Below are 25,351 nucleotides of genomic sequence, written 5' to 3'. Positions count from 1 at the left end.
CCTCCCTGGCTTCATGTCTGGTGTCCAAAGAACAGATCCTGGAGAACATCTGATCTCTGATCACGTGCAGTGAGCCCTGGTGGGAAATCCACCTGAGGCTGAACACACATGCAGTGGTGGGAATGGATGGGGGGAGAGGGGGAGAGGCTGAACCGAAGATGCCGTGTAGACATGCAAAAATGAGAACAGCAACTGATGTTGATCAGGAGGAAGAAAGCTGTTAATTCAAAGCATGCCACTTGTCCACTTTGGGTGCAGATAGAAACAAGATGCTGGAGAGCTGCTATGCCCCCGGGTGGGACTCGGGAGGGCTGGCCAGCATGGAGTGGTTTGTCTGTGTGCCAGGGGTGGGTGAGGGGGGGCGTGTAGGGAGAACGCCCACTTGGCAGGGTGTGCGGGGGAGGGAGCTGCAGAAGGGGTGGAGGGGGGGGAATGGAAGGGGAAGGCTTTGCCTCACCTCCTCCACTTTAAATACCTTTGTACAGAGCTCTGGCCACTGTCGTAAGGTCAGAAGGCTTCACCTGCAGTGCTGAGGGGGCCTCTCTGTGTGGACATTGCTGTTTCTGCACCATGGACTCACAGCACTGCAAAATGAATGGGGACTCTTCCCAGGTAAGTCACGGGGTCTGTGTGCCCACTTTTTGCAGTGGGGGCTGTGGCTACCTCCCTCCTTCCTCTCCCATGCTTGCAAATCTTGTACCTTACTCTCTGAGAGGCAGTGTAACCCAAGATGGGAGGAAACAACACACCTGTCTCATTGTTTTGTGGTGCCTGGTTGCCACCATTCTCCCTTCTGACACCTGGCATGCTTATCTGTTGTTAATTGTGCTCACAAAAGTGCATTGAGAATGAAAATGAGCATTGCAACAGTATCATTGCACCTATGGAAAAGAGGAATAGAAGCAGAAACAATCCACAGCTAATTAGAGGTGTGATGGAAGAAACCTGTCTTCTGCTAAAGGAAAACAGCTGAAGTTATGTGCTCTTCTAGTAGAGCTATTTGTTAAATTTTGGGACTCTGATGTCCCAACATTTTTTTTAATGTTTACTGACTTACTTTGAACCCTTTACTTTGGGAAATACAGGAAAGTCCTGAAGCCCCTACTTTTTGATTACAGACACTGTAGTTCCTGCAAGGACAAATGACGTAACTTGAGGACAGCATGGTTAATTATTAGGACCAAATCGTGTTCTACACAACACTGCTAAATCCAGAGACAAGCTGTGGAAGATGTGTAAAAAAAGGACTTCAGTTTCTACAAGCCTTTTTAAGAGCACTGCAACCAAGGAAGCTGAGTTTCTTACTGCTTTGTGTGCTTGAGGCTGCACTCTCACCATGCTGCTTTTCCAATTTGTATAAGTGCTTGTTGCAAGTGAAATCTATGGGAGCTGAGCATCTAAATGCCTTAAGAAATTTGACTTGGAAACTAGTTCCATTTTAGAAGCAATTTAGTACTCTTATTTCCTTTGAATTTATTTTTTTTTTTTTTTTTCCTTTTTCCCTCCCTGCTAGTTTGTATATCTGGTAAGCCTGGAATTTATGGTACAAAGGTGATGTTTTTCTCTCACTGAAACTGCAAGCAAAACTTTCTATGGCTTTGAGTGGTGGAAGTAATTCAGAAAGGCTTAATCTAGCCAACTTGGAAATGGATTGGAAAAGGCTGACAGGCCTGTGTTATTGTTCTCCAATACTGCCACATATGTCAGAAAGGCAATATCTATCCATGTACAATGTGGTTAACTAAAAATGCAGATTTGCATTGAGCTCAGGTAAACCCATCCTTGCATCTATACATCACTTATCTTTGAGCTTGTACTAGGTCCAGGAATCTATGTTCATGTTCATTAATTGGTTGTTATTATACAGAATCACAGAATCTTAGGGGTTGGAAGGGACCTCGAAAGATCATCCAGTCCAAACCCCCTGCCAGAGCAGGGTCACCCAGAGCACATCACACAGGAACGTGTCCAGGCGGGGTTTGAATGTCTCCAGCAAAGGAGACTCCACAACCTCTCTGGGCAGCCTGTTCCAGTGCTCTGTCACTCTCACAGGAAAGAAGTTTTTTTCTGATGTTTTTTCTTTTTACTTCCTGAAGAAAAAACACACAATAGGAACTGGAAGAAAGAGCTTAATTTATTCCACACTACATTTATAAATCACATATATGAGTCATATAGGCAATATTTCAATGGCAATGAAACAATTCTATCACTTCTTAATCACAGTAGTTACAGAACAGTAGAACTACCCCAAAGCTGCAATTTCTCTTGATATCTTGAAAAACAAGAAATTAGAGTTAGAATTGAGAATGGATAAACCGTGATTAACAGTTAAAACTAGGTATATGTGCTACAAAAAGCTCAGCAATAAATGTGACTGCCTGTGTGTATGTTGATGTTTATTACCTACCATGTATATGTTGATGTATATTGTCTCCAGTGTGTATTGATGTATGTTGCCTCCATCTATACTGATAAGAACTGGGTACCAGGAAGACATAATAACTGTTTAATTATATTTATATTTATAATGATAATTACTGTACAAAAGAATGCTGTTCCTTAGAACACTGCCTCAGAAAATGTAGTCCCACCAAGAACTTCATGGTTTCAGGGCTGCTGAATTTGATCATTAATTTGTCTATCACAAAGACTGTCTTTTCTAAGGACAATATTTGGGAACTGAGAATATACTCTGATTTGTTTGTTGAATTAAGCAATAGTTATTACAAGGACAGGCTCTGACTGAAGATACAGATCTTCCTAAAGAAAAATTGAATGGATACCTTGAGTCAATTTTTGGCCCAGGGCTTGTTACATCAGTACCATCTGTGCTGCAGATGTCTAGTGTGATCTTTGCAATACCAACCACGGGCAATATGCTCAAGGCCAGTAGATGTTAAAAAAACGCCAACAAATAAGGCATTAATGTGACTTCCAAAAGTTTGTGATAATTGTGCCCAAAATTTACTTTGTCATCAGAAAAATTAAGTGATTCTGGAAATTTCAGCAGGCATTTACTTGCCATGTTAGGTACCCAGATAATTTTGAAAATGTAGCTCCACTCCAGGACTCAGTTCTCTGTTTCTGAAGTGATGAAATAGATCTTCCCTACTTAACAGAGATTTTGTGAAAAGAAACACATGTTCTGAGACACACTAAGATATTCTGGTAATTAGAAACATGAAAATAATTAAAAGAAACATTCTTCTTGCTTGGAAATACTGAAAATTGCCTTTTGGAATTTGCTGAGCAGAAAATCAGTAAGTCAAGGGGAGCAAACATAAATGAAAACACATCTTACCCTGAGTCTTTACTCACTGTGAGATTTAGCATTTTCCAACATTTCCAAATTCTCTCCCCCCCCCCCCCTTTTTTTGTTGTTGTTGTTGTTGTTGTTATCGCTATTTTGCTTTTAAATCACCTTCTATATCCCTCTTGTGAATACTACCTGTCCTGGTGCTAGCTGGCAGGTAAAAGCAGTACTGAAGGGAAAGAAATGATGGCCTGCGTCTCTGCACAGAGCTCATCCATTCCTCTGCTTAATCCTGAGTGTTAATGAAAAGAAAGCCTAAAGGGAAGATCTTTGCACAGTAGCTGAAACCAAAGTGCAGTAATGTTTCTAGTTATTCCTGAGCTTGATACACTTGAGAGGGCAGGGAGGGTATTAGATATTTTCATGTCCTTTTTTACCACCTTTCTCCCACATGGGCTCTAGTTTGAGAGAAGGAATTTGTCTGTCTACCATAATAAATAAGAGCAGACACAGAGCTGCTCTACTTCTCTCAGCAACAGTAGCCTTGATTCCTACTTCAAGCAACTTTCTACCCTCTTTGTGTTGTTGATGTTGTACAAAAGGGAAAGGGACCAAAGCAAAACTGACTTCTAGGGTGAATGTATATAATGTTTTGTTTCTTTGTTTTCTTTTATTTTAGGAATCTATGTACATTGAAGAGTCCTCAAATAAAAATGGTGTGATCTCTTTGATTTTCTCTCTGAAAGAAGAAGTTGGGGCATTGGCTAAAGTTCTGCGCACATTTGAGGTAAATATTTTCCTTTACGAGACCTGACCATGTCTTTACATTTTTGCACTGCAGCAACACTTGCTAAAGGTATTTGTGGTCATGTTTGTAATTCTATTTCATTGCCATGTTGGAGCAAACCAGCATACATTTATTTTCTGGGGTTAAAAACACGTAAAGTCCTGGAGCAGAAATCATCTCTTAAAGTTAAAATTTTACTTCAAACTTTAAAAATAAACCCTCTAATTTTAATGGATATGAGGGTGGAAAAAATGCATTTTCTCCATTTAAGAAGGAGATAATCTACTGCAACTGCTTGACTAAGAGGCAGAAGTGATTTGGGCCATAGCCTGACACTGACATCTGTGTATGTATATGTATATGTGTATCATAGAGTCATAGAAGGGACCTTAAAGACCATCTAGTCCCAACCTCCCTGCAGTGAGCAGGGACACCTCCCACTATATCAGGCTGCACAAAGCCTCAGACAACCTGGCCTTGAACACCTCCAGGGACGAGGCATCCACAACATCCCTGGGCAATCTGTTCCAGTGCCTTACTACCCTCACGGTGAAGAATTGCTTCCTAATACCTAATGTAAATCTCCCCTCTTTCCATTTAAAACCATTACCTCTTGTCCTATCACTGCCCTCTCTGATGAAAAGTCTCTCTCCCTTTCTTTCGTGTAGACCCCTTCAGGTACTGGAATGTCACTCTAAGGTCTCCCTTCTCTTCTCAAGGATGAACAGCCCCAACTCTCTCAGCCTATCTTTGTAGCAGAGGTGCTCCAGCCCCCTGATCATGTTTGTGGCTCTTTCTGAACCCTCTCCAATGGCTCCATGTCTTTCCTGGGCTGAGGGAACCAGAGCTGTACACAGCTCTCCAGGTGGGGTCTCACCAGAGCAGAGTAGAGGAGCAGAATCACCTCCCTGGCCCTGCTGGCCACACTTCTTTTGTTGCAGCCAAGGATGCAGTTGACTCTTTGGGCTGCGAGCACACACTGGCGGCTCAGATTGAGCTTCTCATCTACTTCCACCCCCAAGTCCTTCTAGGTATGCATATTTATATTCATATGAACAGAAAGGCAAACATAACCTGAATGTGAGCCATTTGTCTCATAGTGCACATATTGCATCAATTATTTCTACCGGGGACAGCTATCATTCTCTTAGTCCTTGTTTATCTCAGTAAATTTGGTATAAGTAAGTCCACTACTGGTACTTCGACAGACCCGGTAGGGGGTACCTACAAAACAGCATAAAAATGGCAGCATTTTGCACTTTGTTCACCCAGCAGGAATGCAGCTGCCTTTCCTGACTGGTTTGGAAAGCTTTTGGGGAAACAAGGCACCATTTACCTTTCAGGACATTGTGTTCCTATTTATTCTTGCAGAAATATTTCCCCAATGTCACGGATGTTGTTCAAAACACACGAAATCCTTGCAATTCAGGATGGCAGTGTTGCAACACACACAGCTGTGTACTCTGTGCTCCCAAGCAAATAAAGTTATATTGGTTTTGTGCCTTTTTTTTTTTTTTTCCCAAGATCATAATAATGTAATAGTTGTGCCTGAAAGCAACTTCTTCTGTAGAACACTGTAAAAAGTTTTGCCTTGCATACTTTCCATCCACAAGCTGAATTGACTAGGAAATGAAAGGTTCATGTGGTATTAGTACAAATGAAACATAATTATGAGTATGTATGTGATTCATTAAGATGAAGGGAAAATCATACCAATGACAGCAGAGCTACTCTAAACCTGTGAGATGGCCACTGTAATACAGTCCTGCAAAATGTCTAAGTTGGTGTTGTGCATGTCTGTAAATGAATTAAGAAGGCTGTTGAAATTCCGTGGTTAAATGCATCTCGGTCTACTAACCAAATTGCTGTCAGCTCTAAAGGACTAGGAAAACTAGCATATGAAGGAGAGAAGTAGACACTTCTTGGTTGTGATTGTTCTTGCCTCAAAGCAGGTACCTAAACTAGAGCTGAGTCATGCTTTTCCCAGTGACCCTGGTGGCAGCTGAGGGGATGTGGCTCAGCTAAAGTTGCCTGCACTGGTGGCTGGGTGCTTTCCCATTCCAACAAAACCAATTATTTCTGTGCAGATTTACAGTCTTGCCCAGCACCAAGGCTTGACAAGAGAACTGGCTTAGGTGCTCTTATATTGGTTTTGCTTGCTCTTGGCAATATAGTAGGGGCACAGATGGGTGGCTGGTGGAAAGGGATTTAATGGTACAAGCCTGACCTGCAGCTTCAGCTCCTCAAGGCTGTCATTAGTGAATTCATGAGCACTGAATTCAGTAATGGTGAATTCACCATTAGTGTGTAAACCAGAGCATCCCTTGGGCTGTTCTAAGTCAGTGCAAAGGACCTTGCCTTGTGTAGAGCAGAGTAAGACTAACGCGCATGCACGGATGAGATAACTCCCACCCTTCCTCACATGGGCCATAACCATGGTGTCTCAGTGAAAGACTTTGTGTTCAATGACATCCACAGCAGAGATGGGGAAATTGGTGATATGTAGGTGAAGGATGGGGACAAGGAGAAAGGTCTTGAGAGAGCTTTTTTCTCTTGAACCCCTTCCTTGATTAATAACATCAACTGTGAAATGCAGATTAGCTACAAGAGTTAGTTCAGGCTCTCTGTTGGTGGGCTCCTCTGGGCCAGGAGATCTTGTCTCCAGGGTTTCTGTTGCTGTCTCAGTGCTGACCCAGGGAAATGCAATCGGTTTGTCTCAGAGGGGCAGCACAGGGAGAGGTGTGGCAGGAGTGCTCTGGCTTTCATGGCCACACACAACCACATGAAGTAGGAAAAAGGGAAGGACCAAAGCCACAAAATATGATCAGACTGTTCCCTGGAGCGAATGTGGCACTGCAGCTGTCAACCCCCACAGAGGCCAGACCCTGAGCGGCTGCTGGTGCTGATGGCCATGCATGGTACATTTGGAGCCTCTCTGATCCTTGCTGAGGCTGGGGACTGCCCAGGCTGCTGAGGTCTCTTTGGGCCCTTGAGTGTGGGAATGCAGGCAGACCCTCTCCCTCTCCCTGTTGGAGCTTGGTAGTCATTAAAGGACAGTGCCTTCAGCACTGGCTTTGAGGATTTTCCCTCTTCTCTAACCAATCTACAAGAATTTCCTGGGACACAAAGAGGGGAGGAGGAGGATTAAGAGAACTGTAAATGTGAAATTCTTGAAAAAAAATCCTCCCTCAAGACAAGGAAAAAAGTGTGGAAGCAAGATCCAGACTGAGACACAGGGAATTAGGGGGATACTTGAAAAGAGAGAACTTGTGGTGCCATCACCAGCCAGGTTGCATTTATGAAAAGCAGATGTCTGTGTGGACCTGGAGAGGTTCATCCTATCCTTGATTTATGAGCTGGAGAAAATATTTCTGTTATTCTGCAAGGGCTGTTCAGTCACTCTTGTGTCCCTGCCCAGATGCAGGAGTAGTTTCTCACTCTTAGGTTCACATCCTGCCCATGTCCTACTTCTGTGCTGTGGTGAAACTTGGCCAGGCATTAGCCCCTACTGCAGCTTGATGTCCATGTGCAGCAAGAGCCCCCAGGAGCTGCACTGTGCCTCAGCCTGGCCCAGCACCTGGGTAACAGGAGGTCAGGGACTGCTGGCTCATCAAGCACCGTGGCTGCTTCCAAGTCCAGACTTAAACTGTGCTCACCCAGGAGTCAGACCTCCCAGGGAAGCAAGTAGTGTCCAGATACAGGCCAGATGAACTGGATAAGCCCTCGTTGCGGGCCAGGATGGACTGAAGGTAGGGGAGCCTCATATCCAGGCAGGTGAACGCACAAGACCAGAGACTACGGATAGAGTGCTCACGGCACAGAACTACATCCTGTGATTGAGACACCAAGTTTAAGAGAATTTCAGTGTCCTTTGGGGAAACATTAATGCTTGTTCTACTCAAACATCTCTTAGGGTTGCTCCTGAAGTTGACAGTGTGCTGCATGTTTTCTGTTCAGGTCTGAGTTGCACACAATTATGTGGCTCAGTCACAACTAATGTTTTGCCTATGTAGCTTGAAGGTTTTTTTGTGTGGTTTTTTTGTTTTGTTTTGTTTTTTTTTTTTTTTTTTTTTAATCCCCTGAGGAATCTCCTGGATGTACTCAGCTCCTTATGTCTGCTGACTTTATATCCAAAATGTACTTGATTACATCTGCTTTTTTCTTATGTTTACTCTCAATTCTTATTCTCTCTGATGCATTTCAGTGTTGGGCCAATGTTCAAAATGAGCAAGCAGTCTATGGGGAAGAACAGTGGGACACTCAGAAGGGCAGGCACATATTTAAAGAAATACTACAGAGCTTTTTAAGTTGGAAGCATTTCTGTATCTAAAAGCAAACCCAGCTGATGTCTATGGAAGGGTTTAACACCCACTTTGGGTGGGAGAAGATTCTCTTCCCAGTCTCATACACAAAAATAAGTAGCACTCAGGAAGACTTCCCCCAAACACCAGACCTCAGCAGGCTTCTCAGCTCTTCTGACTCTTGGCTCCTATGCCCACCCTGTTTTCTCGCCTGGATACTTGAATCTGCTTCTCTTGAACTGCTCTGTACCCAGAGTGCCCTATGCCACTGTTGACAGTCAAGTCCCTTCAGTTCCTTCTCCACCTTTCCTGTGGAGAGGCAGTGTCCACAGGGCCAGACTCACACTTTGACACACATGCTGCAATGTAATAACAGCTCAATCATGCTCAGCAATAAGCAGATTGTTAAAACTGAATCCACTTTGCTTCCCCACTAGCTGGTCTCTGTGTATACTGGGATGTGGTAAAGTTTCACTTTCTGCTTATCAAATCAAATGATCTTGCACTTAAAAAGCCTCTTTGTCCATAACCTTTATCTGTCCTAGTTACACTTGGGCAACACCTCTGTCTTTATTGCAGGCTTGAGGGTGGCTATCAACACAGCATAAACCCACCAGCAGACTCTTTACACCAACTTCATAAGACCTGCTATACACTAAGGCTGTGCTTGGAGCAGCCATATACTATTTATTTGTCTTATGTTTTTACAGAAGATGGTAGCTAGGATGTCAAAACTCAAATAAATACCTTAGTGTGAAACAGAACATCACATGTAAGTAAAATATCAAGCTTAAAATCAGGGAGACAGAATAATCATTGTGGAATTCTGTTTTGTTTTTTTTTTATTCACTGGACACCTTAACAAGTTACAGAGTATAAATCCAGGTCAGAAAAAGAACTTATCAAAACTGAAAAAGCAAAGTGGAGCACTTTGGCTTAACCCAAGTGCTACACTTGATATAAATGTTTCTTTTTCTCTGTAGTGATAAAAGCCTATTGAAATTGAGATCATTTTTTTTAAACAACGACGAAGTCCATTATGAAAGAAAAGAGTGGGGGAAAAAAAAAGCTTCCCCTCCAAGACTGGCATTTCCAAAGTTAAATGTTAAATTAATCGTTTAAAATATAAGAACTAAGCATTTCAACATGTAAAAAGGACTGCTCTCAGTTTTAATTGAAATTTTTATGCATGAATTTGTGAATACATTAATCTCCCCCAAAGTTCTTTTCCTGATGTATTTACAAGTAGTAGAAGGTATGTCAGCAGTACCATGTGGCAAACATTGGGGTGGAAGTTTGCTCCACCTGTTCTCACAGAGAAGCTTTCCTTCTTTTCTTCACTGATGTGACTTGCAAATACAGAGGACTTCAGTACAAACTCCAGCTGTCAGTGGTATTACTTACAGTGCATGGGATTCTAGCTCAAAAGTAGCCTCACTGATTTGCACTGAGGAGTACTCCTGCTCCCAGATTAAGTCACTGCTTTGTGGGAGGAAGTTACTGCTCCATGGGAGGACTGGACGGGAATAATGGGCTGCAGTAACTGAGACCCTGCACTTTCATAGCCAGCAAAGATAACTCTGCTCTCTTTTCTGTTTAGAAGCTTACTTTATTCAACAGAAAGTCCAAAGTTACTGCTATCAGTTTGTCTCTCGGGAGGGTAATGGCTCTGCAGTGTTTTGGGTTGTTTCCAAATCAGAGCAGTCACTTTGGCCGGGGGGTGTGTTGGAGGTGTCTACAGTGATAGGTGAACAGGCCAGGCATACCTCTACAGAGAGACTTGTTTTTCCTCATAGTGTGCATACATGCAGTTACAATAATTTCATTACATCTGAACTCACTGCTTCAAATCCATGTCCTCAGTCTAAGCTTTCATCTTTCCAGGGCTAGGAGAGCAGGACTTCTGGAGATAGTAAACCAATATGAGCTTAAAGAGAGGAGTACCCTCTCACTAGGTGCTTGTGCAGTGCAACATGCTGTCACATGTGCTTTTTGGTTTGTCCCACTCCATGTGTTTTGTTGGTAGATTAAGCTGAACGCCTCATACCAAACTTGGAGCAGAATTGCCAAGTGATGGACACCAGGGACTACTCCAGAGTCTGGCTGTCCTTTGGAGTTTTTTGCTGGCAAGGATCAGCTCCATGTCCCTTTGCCTCTGTGAGCTTGTCATGTGAAGAAGCCCCTAGCAAACGTGAAGGAGAAGATGGGGAAGCACCATCTTCAGCTGAAAAGCAAGTCCTTGGAGAGTAAAGCTGAACCAGATGGCTGCCTTTGCCTTCACTTCAGGAAACCATGGCTTAAGGCATCACTATAACTTCCTAACTCCCCATATTTCCTGTGAAAATTAGGCTCTGAGTTTCTACTTGTGCTTCTGAAAGTGTCCTCCTACAGGAAGCCCTGAACTAGCCAGTGTCAGGGTTAAAAGAACATGTCACTTTCTCCTTAATCACAAAAATGCAAGTAAATTCTTGTTTTGGAGATTTCACCAAAATTCTCGCTGAATGTTGATGAGTGGCAGCATAGCGGTGTAGACTGTTCTTCATCTGGTAACAATGTGAGGACTCCTGATGAAGCCAAGCTTACTTAATGACAACAGTCATGAAAACGAGGAAAACAAGCTGCAGATGGATTTCACAGCTGGACTTAGTTTTAGGAACCATATACAGGAGTATCTAGTAATGTGTGAACAGAAGGACACGAATACCATGGAAACTAGTATCCCATTACAATCCCAGAAAGTATCCATCCCCACTGAAAGTTTCTCCATGCAGTTATGAAAACACAACTTTTCTTTTTCCAATAATCAGGTTATTATACTCTCTGAGTGTGGGACTAAATTCTCTGGGCAGTGACCTCTGCAAGACTGCTGACATAGTGTAGCACCAGGCTGGTTTGTTTTGGCTTGTGTGGGGCAGCTGCAGTGTGGGAGACGGTCAGGATGCTGTGACTGGAATAACCTGGGGAAGGGGCTAGAGCTGCTTCACAGCCTCTGAGAGGGAACCAAGTATGAGGTAAGACAGGCAGGGAGATGGGCAACTTTCTCCTGTGTCTACCATTGCTCTGTTGCAAATTGGTATCTGTATCACTAAACCCTGTCATTCAAAAATTGTAACTTGCACAAAATGGACTTAGTTCTAACTTGATTTTTGAGTTCTGAGAACGTCTTGAGACTTATTTCTTTAACGAGGAGCAACAGAATTACTGTTAATTAGACACTCAAATACTGAAAGCTGAGACTATTTACCTCCATTAATTGGGATTTTAGGGAAAAAAGCAAGAAATTTGGAGTTACTTCTGCTGACTTCAAGGGATCTGGCAATACTGTGATCTGCAGTACGTGCTATGCCCAAAACTACCCACAGTCCTCAAGGCAAAAACTGTTCTGAATTGTTAATACTTGCAAAAAAGTATATTAGAAATGGCCTAGTAAACTGCTTTGTAATAAATGTAAGGTGAACAGCTACCCCTCCTCTACCAACACAGAAGCACTCCAGCAGGCACGTAGTTTTATGATAGGATACATCCATGTAGGAGAGACTCAACCTCTATGCTGGTAAGAAACCTGAGGAGAAATAAGGAAGCACAAACTTGCTGTGAGTTCTTTGCAGCTGGAACTGATGATGGGGCAAATTCAGCAAAGGCATGTCTAATCTCAAGCCATGGGCTTGTCAGATTACTACCAGCTCTAAAATAGGAAAGGCAGAAAAGACTAATTTTAAGAGTTCTGGTGTGAAATCAGTCACAAAAATATGATTGACCAGATTTTCCAAAAACAGTTAAGTTAGGAGTTAGGTTCCATCAACAAAAAATAGTGCAGAAATAATAAAAACTCATAAAATTAATACAGAATTTTTATTATCTCTCTTTTGAGGGCACACTTTATCAATATTTAAAGCTCTACTAAAAATACAGAGAGATTGAAAACTTCGCAAAATAAACAAAAAAATGCCCTCATTCTCCTTTCCCAGGTAGCATTTGTCTTCAGAAACCGGAGATTTAAATTAAGCATCAATTACTGTGAGAAACCTTGTTTAATCACAGTATTTGTCAATACTGACTATACAAAAAAGTTTTGAACAATATGAAACTATGAAGATTAAACACTAGATGGAGTAGTTGGACTAGAATGAAACAGATATGTGAAGCAACTCTAGTAACAGCCACTGTAAATATTTTGAAATCAGGGGCTTAGTATTAAGGTGCTGCATATGACAGCACTTTTCTCCAGCAGCACCAGTTCAGGGAGCTGGATGTATGCTGCTGAATTCTTGCTTTGCAGACAATCACCAAAAGGGTTCTCCCTTTGGCTTCTCTGCTATGAAGTCCTAAAGCCAGAGCACAAAGGGGTAATGGGTTGCCTCTGAAGATTGCTGAGCTGCAGGCACCCCTCACATAAACAGCAAACCAGTTTCACACTCTGCCAGAAGCTGTTCCACTTATCTCATATGTAAGAAAAGGGGTGACACTGTCCCTGAGCTCCTTCCTCCCTGTCTTTTTTCCCCCTTTTTCCCACACTCTTAGGTTGTGGTGATAGTTTGGGAGACACTGATGCTCCTGCTGCCTTAAGTTTGCCTTGTGCCCACCCTGCAGCTCGTCTCTCCATTCCCAGCCCCTGCACCATTCCCTCAATTTTGTGGGCACAGCTGTTTGTGCAGCTGTTTGCTGAGCCAGGCTGGAGAGCTAGCACAGTGGAAAACTCACCTGATAAAAAAAAAAAAACACAACAAAAAAAACCAGTTGAGATACCTGTGTGATCTCTCAAACAGGTCTGTTCTCTCCAGGGGAGGGATGCTGAAGCAAAGATGAATATGTGGGGGTGGGAAGAAGCAGGTTATAAGGGCCACCAAAGAGTTGTTCATGTTATCACAGCCTCTGGCAAGATGCAGAAAGTCCAGTCAGGGCCCTTCAGAGACCCCATTCCTCTGTGAATCTACACAGAGATGGAATGCAACAGCCCGATGCATCAGTGCAAGGTGAAAGTACAGCAGCAACCCAGTGTCCCTGAGCTGAGACTTTGCATAGGGGGAGGTTTTACACACACTCTCCACCTCTGAGCGTCTGCGCAGAGCAGCCCAATGGCGTCAGGCTCTGGATGCCATCCTCAGGTTGCCGCACTGCTTTCCATGCCATGCTGAAGGGGCCAGCAGCCCCCAGTGCCTGCTCTCTTTCAAAACCTTTCCAGCCCCGAGTCATCTGAATGTTCAGCTTGGGGCTACCCCACCTCCCCGCGCCTCACCAAGAGGAGGCTACAATGTGCGGTCTGTTTGAGCAACGGGGCTTTGGAGGCCTAAAACAAATTGTCCTCGGGGCCCAGGACAGTGGCAGCCATTCTCTCCCCTACACAGCCCTGTGAGGACAGCATCTCTCAAGGGCAGCAGTTGGCAAATGCGCTTTTGACCTTTTCAACTTATTGTATTGGTATCTAGCCAAACAATTTAAGTTCATCTGTAGTGTGTGACACTCAGGAAAGAGAGGAATGACATGCATGCTGTTTCCAACCAAGTAATAAACTGCCTTTTGTGGTGGAGTGAATGAGGCCTTTGCCGCTGGCGGCCAGATAACCCCCTGCACTGTGCAAGCACTGAGAGGAGCAAATAAAAACTTAAAGGGCTTGAGAAGCTCACACTAGAGGGAGGTACAGAAAAAAAGCTTCCCTTTTTCTTCCCTGGAGGTCTCAAGTAGATCCTTGCAGCTTTTCTTCATGGATGAAATCTTGACCCTGCTGCAGCAGAGGGCTTGACACTGGCACAAGTGAGGCCATCATTTCACCCCATCTAGTTTGAGATTTTCTTAAGCCTAAAAGCAGAAAACCAGCAGCTTCTCTAGGGCTGCTAAGCAGTGTGCCAGCTCCTCTGACTCTCCTGCAATTGATTTTCAGCCCCAAATTTCCTCCAGCAGTATGTCTATTCCTGCCTGGGGACAGAAACCCAAACTTGGCCCTGGTGTGCTGTGGCTCCAGTGTGAGCATGACAGGAAAGTCAGGTGATAAATCAGCACCAATTGAAATCTGTTTAAGAGGTTTTTCTAAAAAAAACCCACCAAACGCCCCCCCCCCCAAAACAAACAAACAAACAAACAACAAAACTAACAAAAAGTAATATTTTCATATTAAAGTTACAGTGCTCAGGAAAACATCTGAGTTCAGGTAAAGTGAGGTGGATTTTCCTGGACTTCTGTTTATGCATGGACATGGTGGCTTGTCTGAGGTCAGGTATTCACTGACCATAGTCATCAAGACTTTAGTTGTCAACGATCCCTTTCTTCAGGGCTTGGAGGCACTGGTGTTGGTTAGTGAAGATATTTGGTGGTATTGCATTCGAATCCATGCTAAAGCAAATACTTTGCTGTGAGAATGATCAGATTCAGTAGCAGTTACACAAAGAGCTTGTGGAGTCTTCATCTGTGGAGAAACTCAGAACTCGACTGGACACAGTCCTGAGCAATCTGCACTAGTGGGGCCTGCCTGAGCAGACTGCTGGGCTAGGTGATCTCCAGACACCCTGTCCAACCTCAGCAACAATGGGATCCTGTGATTTTGTGATTCTGTGATTTAAAACACTCACGATTTTATTTGCATCAATTGGGGCTGCCTTTCTGGTGCAGATTCATGTTTTCTATTGGATCTCTGCCCAACACCTGCACACAGCCCTGGAAACTGAGCAGGTGGCTTTGCAGGTGACTGTGCAGTAGCTTGGTAGAAGCTTATCTCACAGGGTGCTCAGCTGCTTGCTTTTCCAACCTCCTTTCAAGATGCTCGTAAATACAGCATTCACTTCCTCATGAGTTAGTTCCCCATGGGTGGAATGCTTCCTTCCCATGTTGATCCTGGAGAAATGTTCTTATCCACACAGACAAATTCTCATTATGTACTTGCAGTACCAGAATTACCCTTTACAGTACAAAACCTGTTTGCAGCTTGTATCCTGCTTCCACCTTTTTCAAAGTTTTATGTGGCACATAGTCTTATGTTGGTGCTCCTCACAAAGGTTAATCCCACATCCTTCTCATTCTTCCTTTTTGTCTCTCTCCCTGATGTGAAAGTCCTCAGTCCAGTGGCCACCAGAGGCAATTCTCTACTTTTAAGTTATCTGCATTGTATCGTATGGGTTGTTGACTGACACATAAATTTTATCTAGCCTTTCTTTCTCCCCCAAACCCTGTAGGACCAAAATCTCTGTTTCTCATAGGAAAAAGGTATAAACCTCACGCACATTGAGTCTCGACCTTCCCGTCTCAACAAAGATGAGTATGAATTCTTCATTAATTTGGAAGGCAAGAATGTCCCAGCACTGGACAAGATCATCAAGTCCTTGAGAAGTGATATTGGAGCAACAGTCCACGAGCTTTCACGAACAAAGAAGAAGGACACTGGTAAGGCCACACTAACAAGGATAACTTTGACAATAAATGTTCACATCACATACTCAAATTACTTCTTTTTCCTGCAGCGAAGGAGTACTTCTTGGATTCGTATGGCTGCATTTCCCCTCCTCTGCCTATTTTACCTGTGTTGTAAGCTTTTTAATTTGGAGATTTTTCTCTCAGTGTAAATTACCATGCTCCGTCTTTTGTCATGTTTCTGACTAGGTTTTCTGGGAAATGGTGTTATGGTGTTACATTGTCATCTGTCTGCCTGGTTGGCAGCAGTCACAGTCTCTTAAAGACAACCTTGCTATGGTAGCTTTTTATGCTACCTGCAGAAGCTAATAGGGATCAAAGGATGATTGAAGTTACAGACTGAGGGCTCAACTCATAAATCCTTAACCAATGGTGCAGGAAGTTGTGGGTACACCTGTTTTCTGCTTGCAGTCTCTGCTTTGCTTCAAAATAGGCAGCATTTGTATACACAGCTTTTGGTAAGTCACAAAGGGTGGCATCTTTTGTTCTTGATGCACACCTGTAGCAGGAGACAATAACAGGGGTGCAGGTGGGCTCCATACCACCATGTTTAATGCAGATAAATTAGCTTATCAAGCTCAATTACATGACCCCTGAATCTCTGACTACCATCTCATGACCTTTGGAATACTCAGTGCTGAAAGCCATTGCAGGGCTTGTACACTTTTAGCCTTTTCTTATGTTCTCTGCCCATCTGAGAACTTGGAAGAAGAGAGACAAAAAGAATTTCCATGTGGGATGTACTACATCTGTCTAGTTACTGTCCTGATTCAAAAACCCCCATGTAAACTCTATTACAATTGAAAATGGCAAACAGTTCCAGTGAAATCTGCAGCTGCGTGTATGGACTTGGCTTGTAGATGGTGTATCAGTTCCATGGAGAAAGCCAGGCCTTTATCTGCCTCCTTTTCCCTCCCACTCTGTCCCCATAATAATTATCTGTCTGTTCAGTACCCAGCAAAGTCAAGCCTCTACAGCATCATTTTGTAGAAAAAGGTCACCTATTGAAGGCTGCCTTTCTCCATCCCAAGTAAGGATGGCTTGCTGGAGTCTCCAGGGAGGTCACCAAGAGGGAGACATTTACATTGCCTTTGCATTGTGCATCCCAGCTGGGGGACTGCCCTATCTTGAATACTTCTCCTAGAGAGCACTCAGGTGAAAAGAAGCTGTATTTTAACTTTTACGTGATACACAGACCTCGTGAACCCAGTCAGACTTTGCCAGTTTGTATAGTGAGTCCAATCAGTCAGTCCATATAGAGCCAGCACTATCAGGTGAGTACATTGTGGTTGTGAAAGGGCATCTTAAAAATAGAAAATTTTAAATCAGAAGGCAGGGGGCAATGTACTGCAATGTGGTCTGTCCCCTGGCAAAAGGCAGAACCAGCTAAACCACCGTCTGCCCTGAGCAATGAAGATCTCCCCACTTTGCACTGGGGGGCTGTGGTGCTCTGACCAGTTTCACTTGCTGCACTGAGAGCTGAAGGCTTCTCCCTCTGCTTGTCTTGGACACTAGGGACAGAAGATTCTCTTCCTCTTTTGATCGGTCTTTTTAGTCTCTGGTGAGAGTAGCCTGTCCAAACAAAGCTTTCCCTTCTTGGGATGCCTTGGGATGCATTGTGGTCTCATGACTGATCCTGTTGCTCTTCTCTGGAGTGTCTCCAGTAGATAAGATAAAGTCTAGATGCAACTATGGACTGTAAGGACTCAATTGCTCTGGTGAGCAATTAATTTACTCTTAATTAAACCAGTTGTTGCTCATTTGCTGCTTATTTGATGGATCTGTCACACAAGGTCCATCTGCCTTCCATATTCTCCTTTTTACAGGTAGGAACTGATGGTAAAGGGCACCATAACAAAACAAAAAGTGACAGTGGAGATCTGATGCAGTGCCTTCCTCCATGTCAAATATCTCTGGGACCTCACAAATCCCTCTGGCACAAACTGGTGTTGCAGAGGTAATAAGAGCCCAGTCCTGTGCAAGGCCTGGTATGGAGCGGTGGCATCCTCATGGGACAGAGGAAGGAATTACCCTCCTGTGCTTTCTGGGGCTGGCATGCCCCTTTGAAAATCTGGATTTACTTTCTGATTTTGGTCTCATGGACCTTGACTGCTGGCTGGTGCAGCCTCATCCTTGTGGGACAGTTGCACCTCTGAGCTGAGATGAGAGGAGGGGAGAAAAAGTCCCATGAGGTGACCATCTCCCCAGCTCCCCACTCTCCCTCACACAGGTACATGTACATCCAACACCGTCCAGTTGCCTCTTCAGTTTTTGGGCTTGTGGATGCCCCTTACTCCTGCTATTGAAACTAGGGAGGCTCTGCCACCCATTTTGGTGGGAACAGGAAGAACTCTCCATTCCTGTCAGGAATCCCTGGGAGGTCAGTTGTAATTCTGCCTTCAGAGAAAAATAAGGAAAGAGTTTGTGAGTTGTCCGTGCTCCTAATTCTCAGAAATTTGCTGGAGTTGAAGCTGCTGAGTGCAGTGTTGGTTCCCTGCATCCAGTCTGAGACATGCTTAAATGCCTCTTCAGATAACAGATGTGATTTTAATAGGATTTCAGACTTAAAGTACTTTAGGTATGGATCTTCCTCTTCCTTCCTAGGAACAACATGAAAGGACATTAATACCTTCTTGAGATCAGTGCTGATAATCCTTTTACTATTTTCTTTGTGTCCTACCCATGACATTACATTTGAAGATGAAAAAGAAGAAGGCAGATACGCTTTGGAGTCAGCTCTCTCCATTCATGAGATGAAGGGACAAAAGGTTGATTAGGTGATTTATGATCACATCAAATCAAAGAGATTCTTTTCTGTTTTTTTTTTATTTCCAGAAGAAAGTTATAGGGCCTAACAGGGCATGCTATTACTTTCATTTTTCTAATTATCATTAAGAAGTTTATAACAAACTTCAGTAAATAATAAAATAGTGTATAAGCATAGGCCAGAGTCAGATAGGAATATAGCTCTAAATACCAGCCAAGAAAGGCTTGTGGGTGAAAATTCTGACCACACAGAAGTCAAAACTCCTGTGGTTAGCTGTAGGATTAGGATTTCATTGCATGTTAGTGTGTTGATCAAAGGTTTTTTGAGTTAGATTATCCTGTCAGTGCTCCAGAAAGGGACTTGATCCCATTCTGTCTGAGAAGATAACTTGTGTTTGTTTGTTAGTTTCAGTAATTTAGAGATAGTATAAAGTGGGAGCAATTTATTGCCAAGGAAAGAGAGGAAGATTGATATTTCTTTTTGCCCTTTCGTTTTTCCTTTTCTGCTTTTTTTTTTCCCAGTTTCAACTTCTCTCATGAGTAGTAAGGGTCCAGTCAAACTGAAATCCCCAAATAGCCATATTTTGAAAGGTCAAACAAACACTGCTTAGGGGATGAAATGTGGGTGGCAAATTCTGGGCTGAGGCAGCTACAAGGGCAGAGTGAGACTGGAGCGGACTGAGCTGTAGGAAGTGTGGTAAGATGCTGTCCTTTATCAGTGATGGCATTAACAAATAACAGGCCTTATAGCACCTTTTAGGGCAGTTTGCCTTTCAAATGTATCCTTCTGGTAAATCTGGTCATAATGCAGAGATGTGCTTGTGTGAAATTTTATTCCTAAAACACAGAATGAGAGCAATATGCCTCCAAGGAACAACGTCTCAGAAAGAAAATGGTTTATGGGGTCATTATAATGCACTTCTTAGTGGGCAGGTAAAGGCTGGGAAGGTTTTCTCCTGAAGGCAGCCCCTATGGTGCTGGTTCTTTCACTGCTGCCTAAAGATGCTCTCAGCTCTTCCTTGATAAGGATTAATTTTGCTTATGTTCATGATTAGAGAAAAAATACCCAACAACAACACTATTTTACTGAGTTTCTGATAGGAAGCACACACTGCCATTTTTGGGGCACTGTTTTGCAGACAGTCAGAGGAATTTTCTATATTCTGCCCTTTCTGCATTGTTAGACATGTTTATATGTGATCTTATTCCACAGCCCCCTCCCCCCCCCCTCCCCACCTTAATTCGTCTTAGGGTCTTATCTCAATTAAATGCAAAATGCAACTTTAGCTTCCCTTTGACTCACTCAAATAGCTACAAATACCAGATTTGGATCAACAGTGTGATTTTTAGATGAGAGCAGGCCAGCAAAATGCTTTAAATCCAGAGGTAGTTTTAGAACTTCAGATGAGATGGGCTGGCAGTCACTGGGCCAAAAGCCCTTTGTAGGGTGGGAAAGATTTGTTGTGAAAACACAGTGCATCTCTTCATAGCTCTTTTTGGAAACAATCTGAGTATCTGCAGTCCATTTGGAGCCCATGAATAAAAATAATTAAATATTATTCTGTTGCAGCATTAGGGCAATGCAGACAATTTATTGCATTTCTGAGACAGACTGGGAGCTGAAGTTCTGTAGAGGCCTTGTTTGCTAAACCCTGAGGCTGGCCAAAGAGTTTTGGACTGTTTAAAACAGGGCTAAACCTGGGCCTCAAACTGCTATAAATTGCATAGACCTGTCTTTGACCCTTGTCACAATGGTCCAAATGGAAGAGTTCTGCAAAAGTCCTCACTGCCCCTGCTTTGCTGCCTCTCATATAAATGGCTTATTAGCATTCTGCTAGGCATTTGACCCCGTGGTAATTTGGTCACCACTTGGGTGTCCGGCATGATCCCATAAATGCTGCTGTTTCACTTACAGACAAATCAATATTTATTACTGATCAGCCCACGTTTGCTCCTCAGACCTTCACAGAGGCCCAGTGTTGCAACAGCTTGCCCTGGCAATTCATTAGTGGCCGTGCAGACAGGCAGTGAGTCTGGTGAATGGACTGGAGGAGGATGTTGCAAACAAAATATGGGATAGATTCAGCCAGGGGGTAATTTGATTTGATCTTTTCAATAGTTGCTTGGAGAGCTGGGGGTAATCTCCTGGCACACACACCAGACCTAGGCAGAAGACCCAGTAGCCTTTTTGCACCCTGGCCCCTGATGTGAGTGAGGGCTGTATGGACTTGCTTCAGCACTTGTCCTGGGGCTGAGGACCTTTGATTCTCATTTCCATGAGAGGTGAAAAGGCTCAGGACTTTCCAGGGCCCGACTTAACATCAGCTATGCTGGTGCAAATAGCACTAAGTATTCTCAGGATTTCGCTTTCACAGCCTGCTCCTTTCATCCAGCTCTGCAAGCTCAGAGCTTCTCACTCTTAGTTTTTGCTGATGTCTGGGAGGACCTGGGATGAGGACAGAGATCTGCTGAAAATAGGCCAGGTACCCCATAGGGGCTGCATGCCTAGAAGTTAAGTTGCTGCTCCTGTGTAGAGGAAAAACAAGCCACCCATCTCCATGCCCAAGTCTGACACTGCATCAGCCCAGGAGTCTGTCCGGAGATTATAGTGAGCTTTGTACCAAGTACGTGGGGATCTTGAGAATAAAATGTATTTAATGAAAGTAAGCTACTATTATTTATCCGTTTTATCCCTTCTTGAAGTTGCAATGATTCAAACCCTGCCCACCTAGACCCTTCTAATTCAGGGCAGCCAAAAGCTACAGACATTGCTGCTGAAATCTACTGCAGACTTCAGTTCCCAAAGTCTGTCTACACAGCCCGGACCCTTCAGGTCACAGTGTGTCCCTGAGAACAGCAGTTACTCCCTCTCATGTTGACAAATCCTTTGCTGTGGGACTGCCAGAAAGCTTTTTTCTTGGTGCCTAATCCCAAAATATTTATCAGTGTTCCTCACCCCAACCTGATAGTGAGGTGTGTGAAGCACAAAACTGTGAAGCGATTTCCCACCCCCCACCCCCCCCCGCCAAATCCTACAAAGCTCAGTGACAGAGCGAGGAGACAAACCGGGTGCCCGGCTGCCACTATAGGATGTAGGGGCAGGACGCCTGGGAGTGCTCACCCTTCACATGGCCTGAGCAGTGACCCCTCTGTAGGACTCAAACACACCTCTTTCTACTCATCCCCTCTGGCTGATTGAACTCAGGGGGCTGGAGATGCAGGAAGTTTGCTAAAGGTAAGGAAAGAATTTCTGGAGATACCAGAGTTAGCGCTACATACAGGAGACAATTTTGGGAAGATCTTCCCGAGACTGCTGCTGCCATCTAGTGACTCGTTCAGGTCTGGGTTTTAGGGTAAAGCTCAGGGTGTGCAGCTCGGAAAGGGAAAAAAAAAACCAACCCTTCCTTCTGCTGGGCTGCTGAAGGGAAGGCCCAGACAGGAGCACCGCTGAGCCACCGGGCCGGGTCTCTGCAGCTGCCTGAGCTTCCTGGCCTGCCTGAAACAAATCTGAGGACTCCCAGTGGGAGTGTTGGATGCAGCCATGCTGGTGGTGGGACAGCAGGTGGGGGTGAGAGCGCACTCTGCATGGGGCTGAGTCGAGGTCTCCCAAAGTGTGCTCTGTTAATTTGCTGTTGTTGCATCAGCCCTTCTGCACAGGTGCTTTGCAGAAACCCAGCACCACAAGTACCCTCTGTGTTGTGAGGCTCAGCAGAAAGCAAGGCTGAATAGTCCTGGAAACAGGGTGATCCTCTTATCCCGTAGGTGGTCCATCCAGGTCTGGGATGAGCCCCATCAGCAGGATGCTGCAGGGAACTCATGCAGCAGCTGCCAGCAGGGGATCAGGTTTACTTGGCACAAAACCCAAAGTCAAATGAGGAGGTATGGCTGAGTGGTAGTGCTCCCAGCTGAGCAGAGAGCCCCACAGGGGAATGAGCCCCAAGCACTGGCTGAGCAAGCGACATTCATTCATGCAAGAAAGTCACTAAATGAAACTGCAACGTTTTATTGATAAAGCTCAGTGCCATGCAGAGTGTTGGCTCCCCCTGACCTGCTGTCCCACCACCAGCCTGGCTTTATTCAATGCTCAGAGCCCTGGGCTTGGACCAGCAGACCATTGGGTGATACTAACTGCAGACTCCATGGAGCTGACTTGTACTCAGTGTGGGGAGCATATAGCACAGAATTGCATGGCCTGAGCATGGGTATCTCCTTAAATAGAGGTCTTCTGTCTTTTCATCAGAAAAGGTATGGTAGAACTGGAAGTGGTGCAGAGAGAAGTGCTAAGAGCTCTCCATAGCCCACTGTTTCTGTGCCTGAGGGACAAAAAACGAGGTCTCAGCCAGGATGATGGATAGCAGGTGAAGGATCTGCCAGGGAGCTATAAAATCCTAAGTAGCCCGGAGAAGGTGAGTAGCAACAAATAATGTTTGTATTCAGGAACAAGTTAACATCATATGAAATAATCCAGTTTAAAACAGAAGTGAGTTATTTTTCATAGAACATGTAAAGACAGGATGGAGTTCAGTGCTGCAGAGTGCCTTGAAGACAGAAGTGTACATAGGCCCAAAGAGCAACTTGTGTATTTGTGAGAAGTTCATCAGAGGCTATTAACCTGAGGTATGGCTTGTAACCTCTGACTCAGTGAGAAGGGAGGGGAAAGGAAAAAGAAGAGGCAGGCAGCTGGGGTCAAAGGGCTAAAAAATGTGAGGAACAGCTGAAGGGAAAGCCAAGTAAGTCAAACCCAGCAGCACGGGCAGCTCCCAGGATGCGCCCACCTGCCAGTGGTGCCTTTTGGTGGTACCTGCAGATATACTTCCCAAAGTGCTGATGAGATGAGGGAAAGGGCCCATGGTCCCTGTGCTCTTCCATCAGACTTCCCTGTCTCAGCAGTGCAGGAGGTTGGTGTAGCCAGGCCCAGTGGTGGCTGACAAGGGGGTTCTTAGTTTGCTATGCAGCTGGATCCTCCTGGAGGAGATGAAAGAAGAAGCTGCAACCTGGAACAGCCACTGCATATGCGAACCTGCCCTCTCGTAGTCAGGGTACACATGCCAGGGGACTGCTTCAGCCACTGTATGAATACATTTGTGCCCACTGCTCCAGGAAGGAGGTCTGACCTGGGATGACAGCTTCACCTACCTCATGAGCTGCAGAGTGCCTCTCCTGATGATGCAATAGCCATGAAGACACTTGCCTTCCACTTCCTCTTATCTGAACACATCACATGTGGAAAGCCCTGTGATTCTTCTTTACCCTCCACCTCATGTACTTCTGTGAAGGGAGGAGGGCATTGCACAGACATTACATGCTGTGGAGTCGGTGTGGTCCCATTTCATATCCTGGCCACCCTGCAGAAGTGTCTATAATGTGGGAGTTACAAGGCAATAGAGAACCAGGCCCAGAGTGTTAACCAAATGAATGCATTATTGTATAATGACTGCAGTAGTACAATAGTAGTCTGAGGTATTAGGGTGTCATTTATAATTTTATTTCACCATCTTAGCTTAAGCGAGGCCACCAAGTAAGTCTTAGAAAGAGATTTTCAGAGGGTCAAACGATCCTGTATCCTTATTGCTGTGGGGGTTTCTTGCTGTTCCTTTGAAATGGCTGATTATAGCTACTGTGAAAGGAAGGATACTCTGGAAAGAATCCTACATTTTGGTAAGCCGAGAAACCAGAATAATAAACAGAAAATAATAAAAATTACAAGCTAGCTCTGCGCCAAAGGCCAGGCATTCTTGATGCTCTGTATTCTTCCAACAGTGCAAAACAACCTCAAATTCAAGGCAACTTGCAGGGTTTGCTCTTGCCACCTACTACAGGAAAAGGCCATCGCTGCCCAAATAATTTATCATCTTGTGTATATTCCTTTATATTTGTCGTGAAAAAAATAGAAAGACCAGAGGAAGGCCCCAAACAGAGTAACGAAGAAGCATACCCATCTCTATTTATTTTCTGTTTTGCAGTGCCATGGTTCCCAAGAAGTATCCAGGAGCTGGACAGGTTTGCCAACCAGATCCTAAGCTATGGAGCAGAACTGGATGCTGACCATCCTGTAAGAGACTGATCTTCGTTTTTTTAGCATGTTTGTAATTATTGGGACAGATATTTCTTTCATTTGTATTTGCTTTGCTTTAAGACAAATCTAGTGGACTAGGTCTCACATGGTTTAGGATAAGAAGGTACCACATTTCTAGTGTTACAATCAGCCTGATCCCAGTATAGAGTAAATCAGAACAAAGGCAGATTTAATTTGAGCAAATACCAGCAGACCTTAAAAGTCATGGAGGTCATCAGAGCACAGAGCCACCACAGGGACACCTCTGGTTTTCTCAAGTGACTCTGTTGTAGTGACCTCAGGCTCATTTGGTGAATCACTAGCAACAAAAATTTCAGAAGCAGCATATCACAGTGCAGAGGTATTAAGACTGTTTTTTTCGCCCTTGATCTCATACACACGATTGAGCTTAGTGCCTTGTTACATGGTTGTTAAATATGGCATGATTCTTGTATGGTGAGACAAAACAAAAGAAGAGGGTTTTGTTTCAAAAAGTTTGTGGTTTACATGGTAGAGTCAGAAAGCTTTGTTCATTGGCTTAGCTGATTAAAAAAAATAAAATTATTCAGTGGTTTTTCAGCTCCTTCAAATGCAAGAATACTTTCTGCCTCTTTTCCTTCTCCAAGCAAACAACAACTTATTTTTATTTGTCAAAACACACTGAGTTCCATGCAGTGCAACAGAAATTGCTGCTATTAGTTTAATTGGGATAGGGTGATTACAAATAAATTACACACAGTGCAACAAAAATTGCTGCTATTAGTTTAATTGAGATGGGGTGATTAGTC

At 44.0% G+C, this 25,351-nt stretch overlaps 1 protein-coding gene across 1 annotated transcript in view; it reads left to right on the top strand.

Moving 5' to 3' along the window:
* The first annotated feature begins 472 nt into the window (after positions 1 to 472).
* Positions 473 to 25,351, top strand: part of PAH (phenylalanine hydroxylase) — a 42,465-nt gene continuing 17,586 nt past the window's right edge. Inside the window, exons 1-4 of the mRNA XM_051617019.1 lie at positions 473 to 612; positions 3,936 to 4,043; positions 15,532 to 15,715; positions 24,472 to 24,560. Coding sequence (XP_051472979.1) covers positions 571 to 612; positions 3,936 to 4,043; positions 15,532 to 15,715; positions 24,472 to 24,560 — 423 coding nt within the window. The 5' untranslated portion in view covers positions 473 to 570. The remainder of the gene's footprint in view (positions 613 to 3,935; positions 4,044 to 15,531; positions 15,716 to 24,471; positions 24,561 to 25,351) is intronic.

The sequence above is a fragment of the Apus apus genome, chromosome 1 (assembly GCF_020740795.1).
Source record: "Apus apus isolate bApuApu2 chromosome 1, bApuApu2.pri.cur, whole genome shotgun sequence".
Taxonomy (NCBI): Eukaryota; Metazoa; Chordata; class Aves; order Apodiformes; family Apodidae; genus Apus; species Apus apus.
Note: the sequence above shows the minus strand (reverse complement) of the source record. Positions and strands in the feature narration are given on the sequence as shown.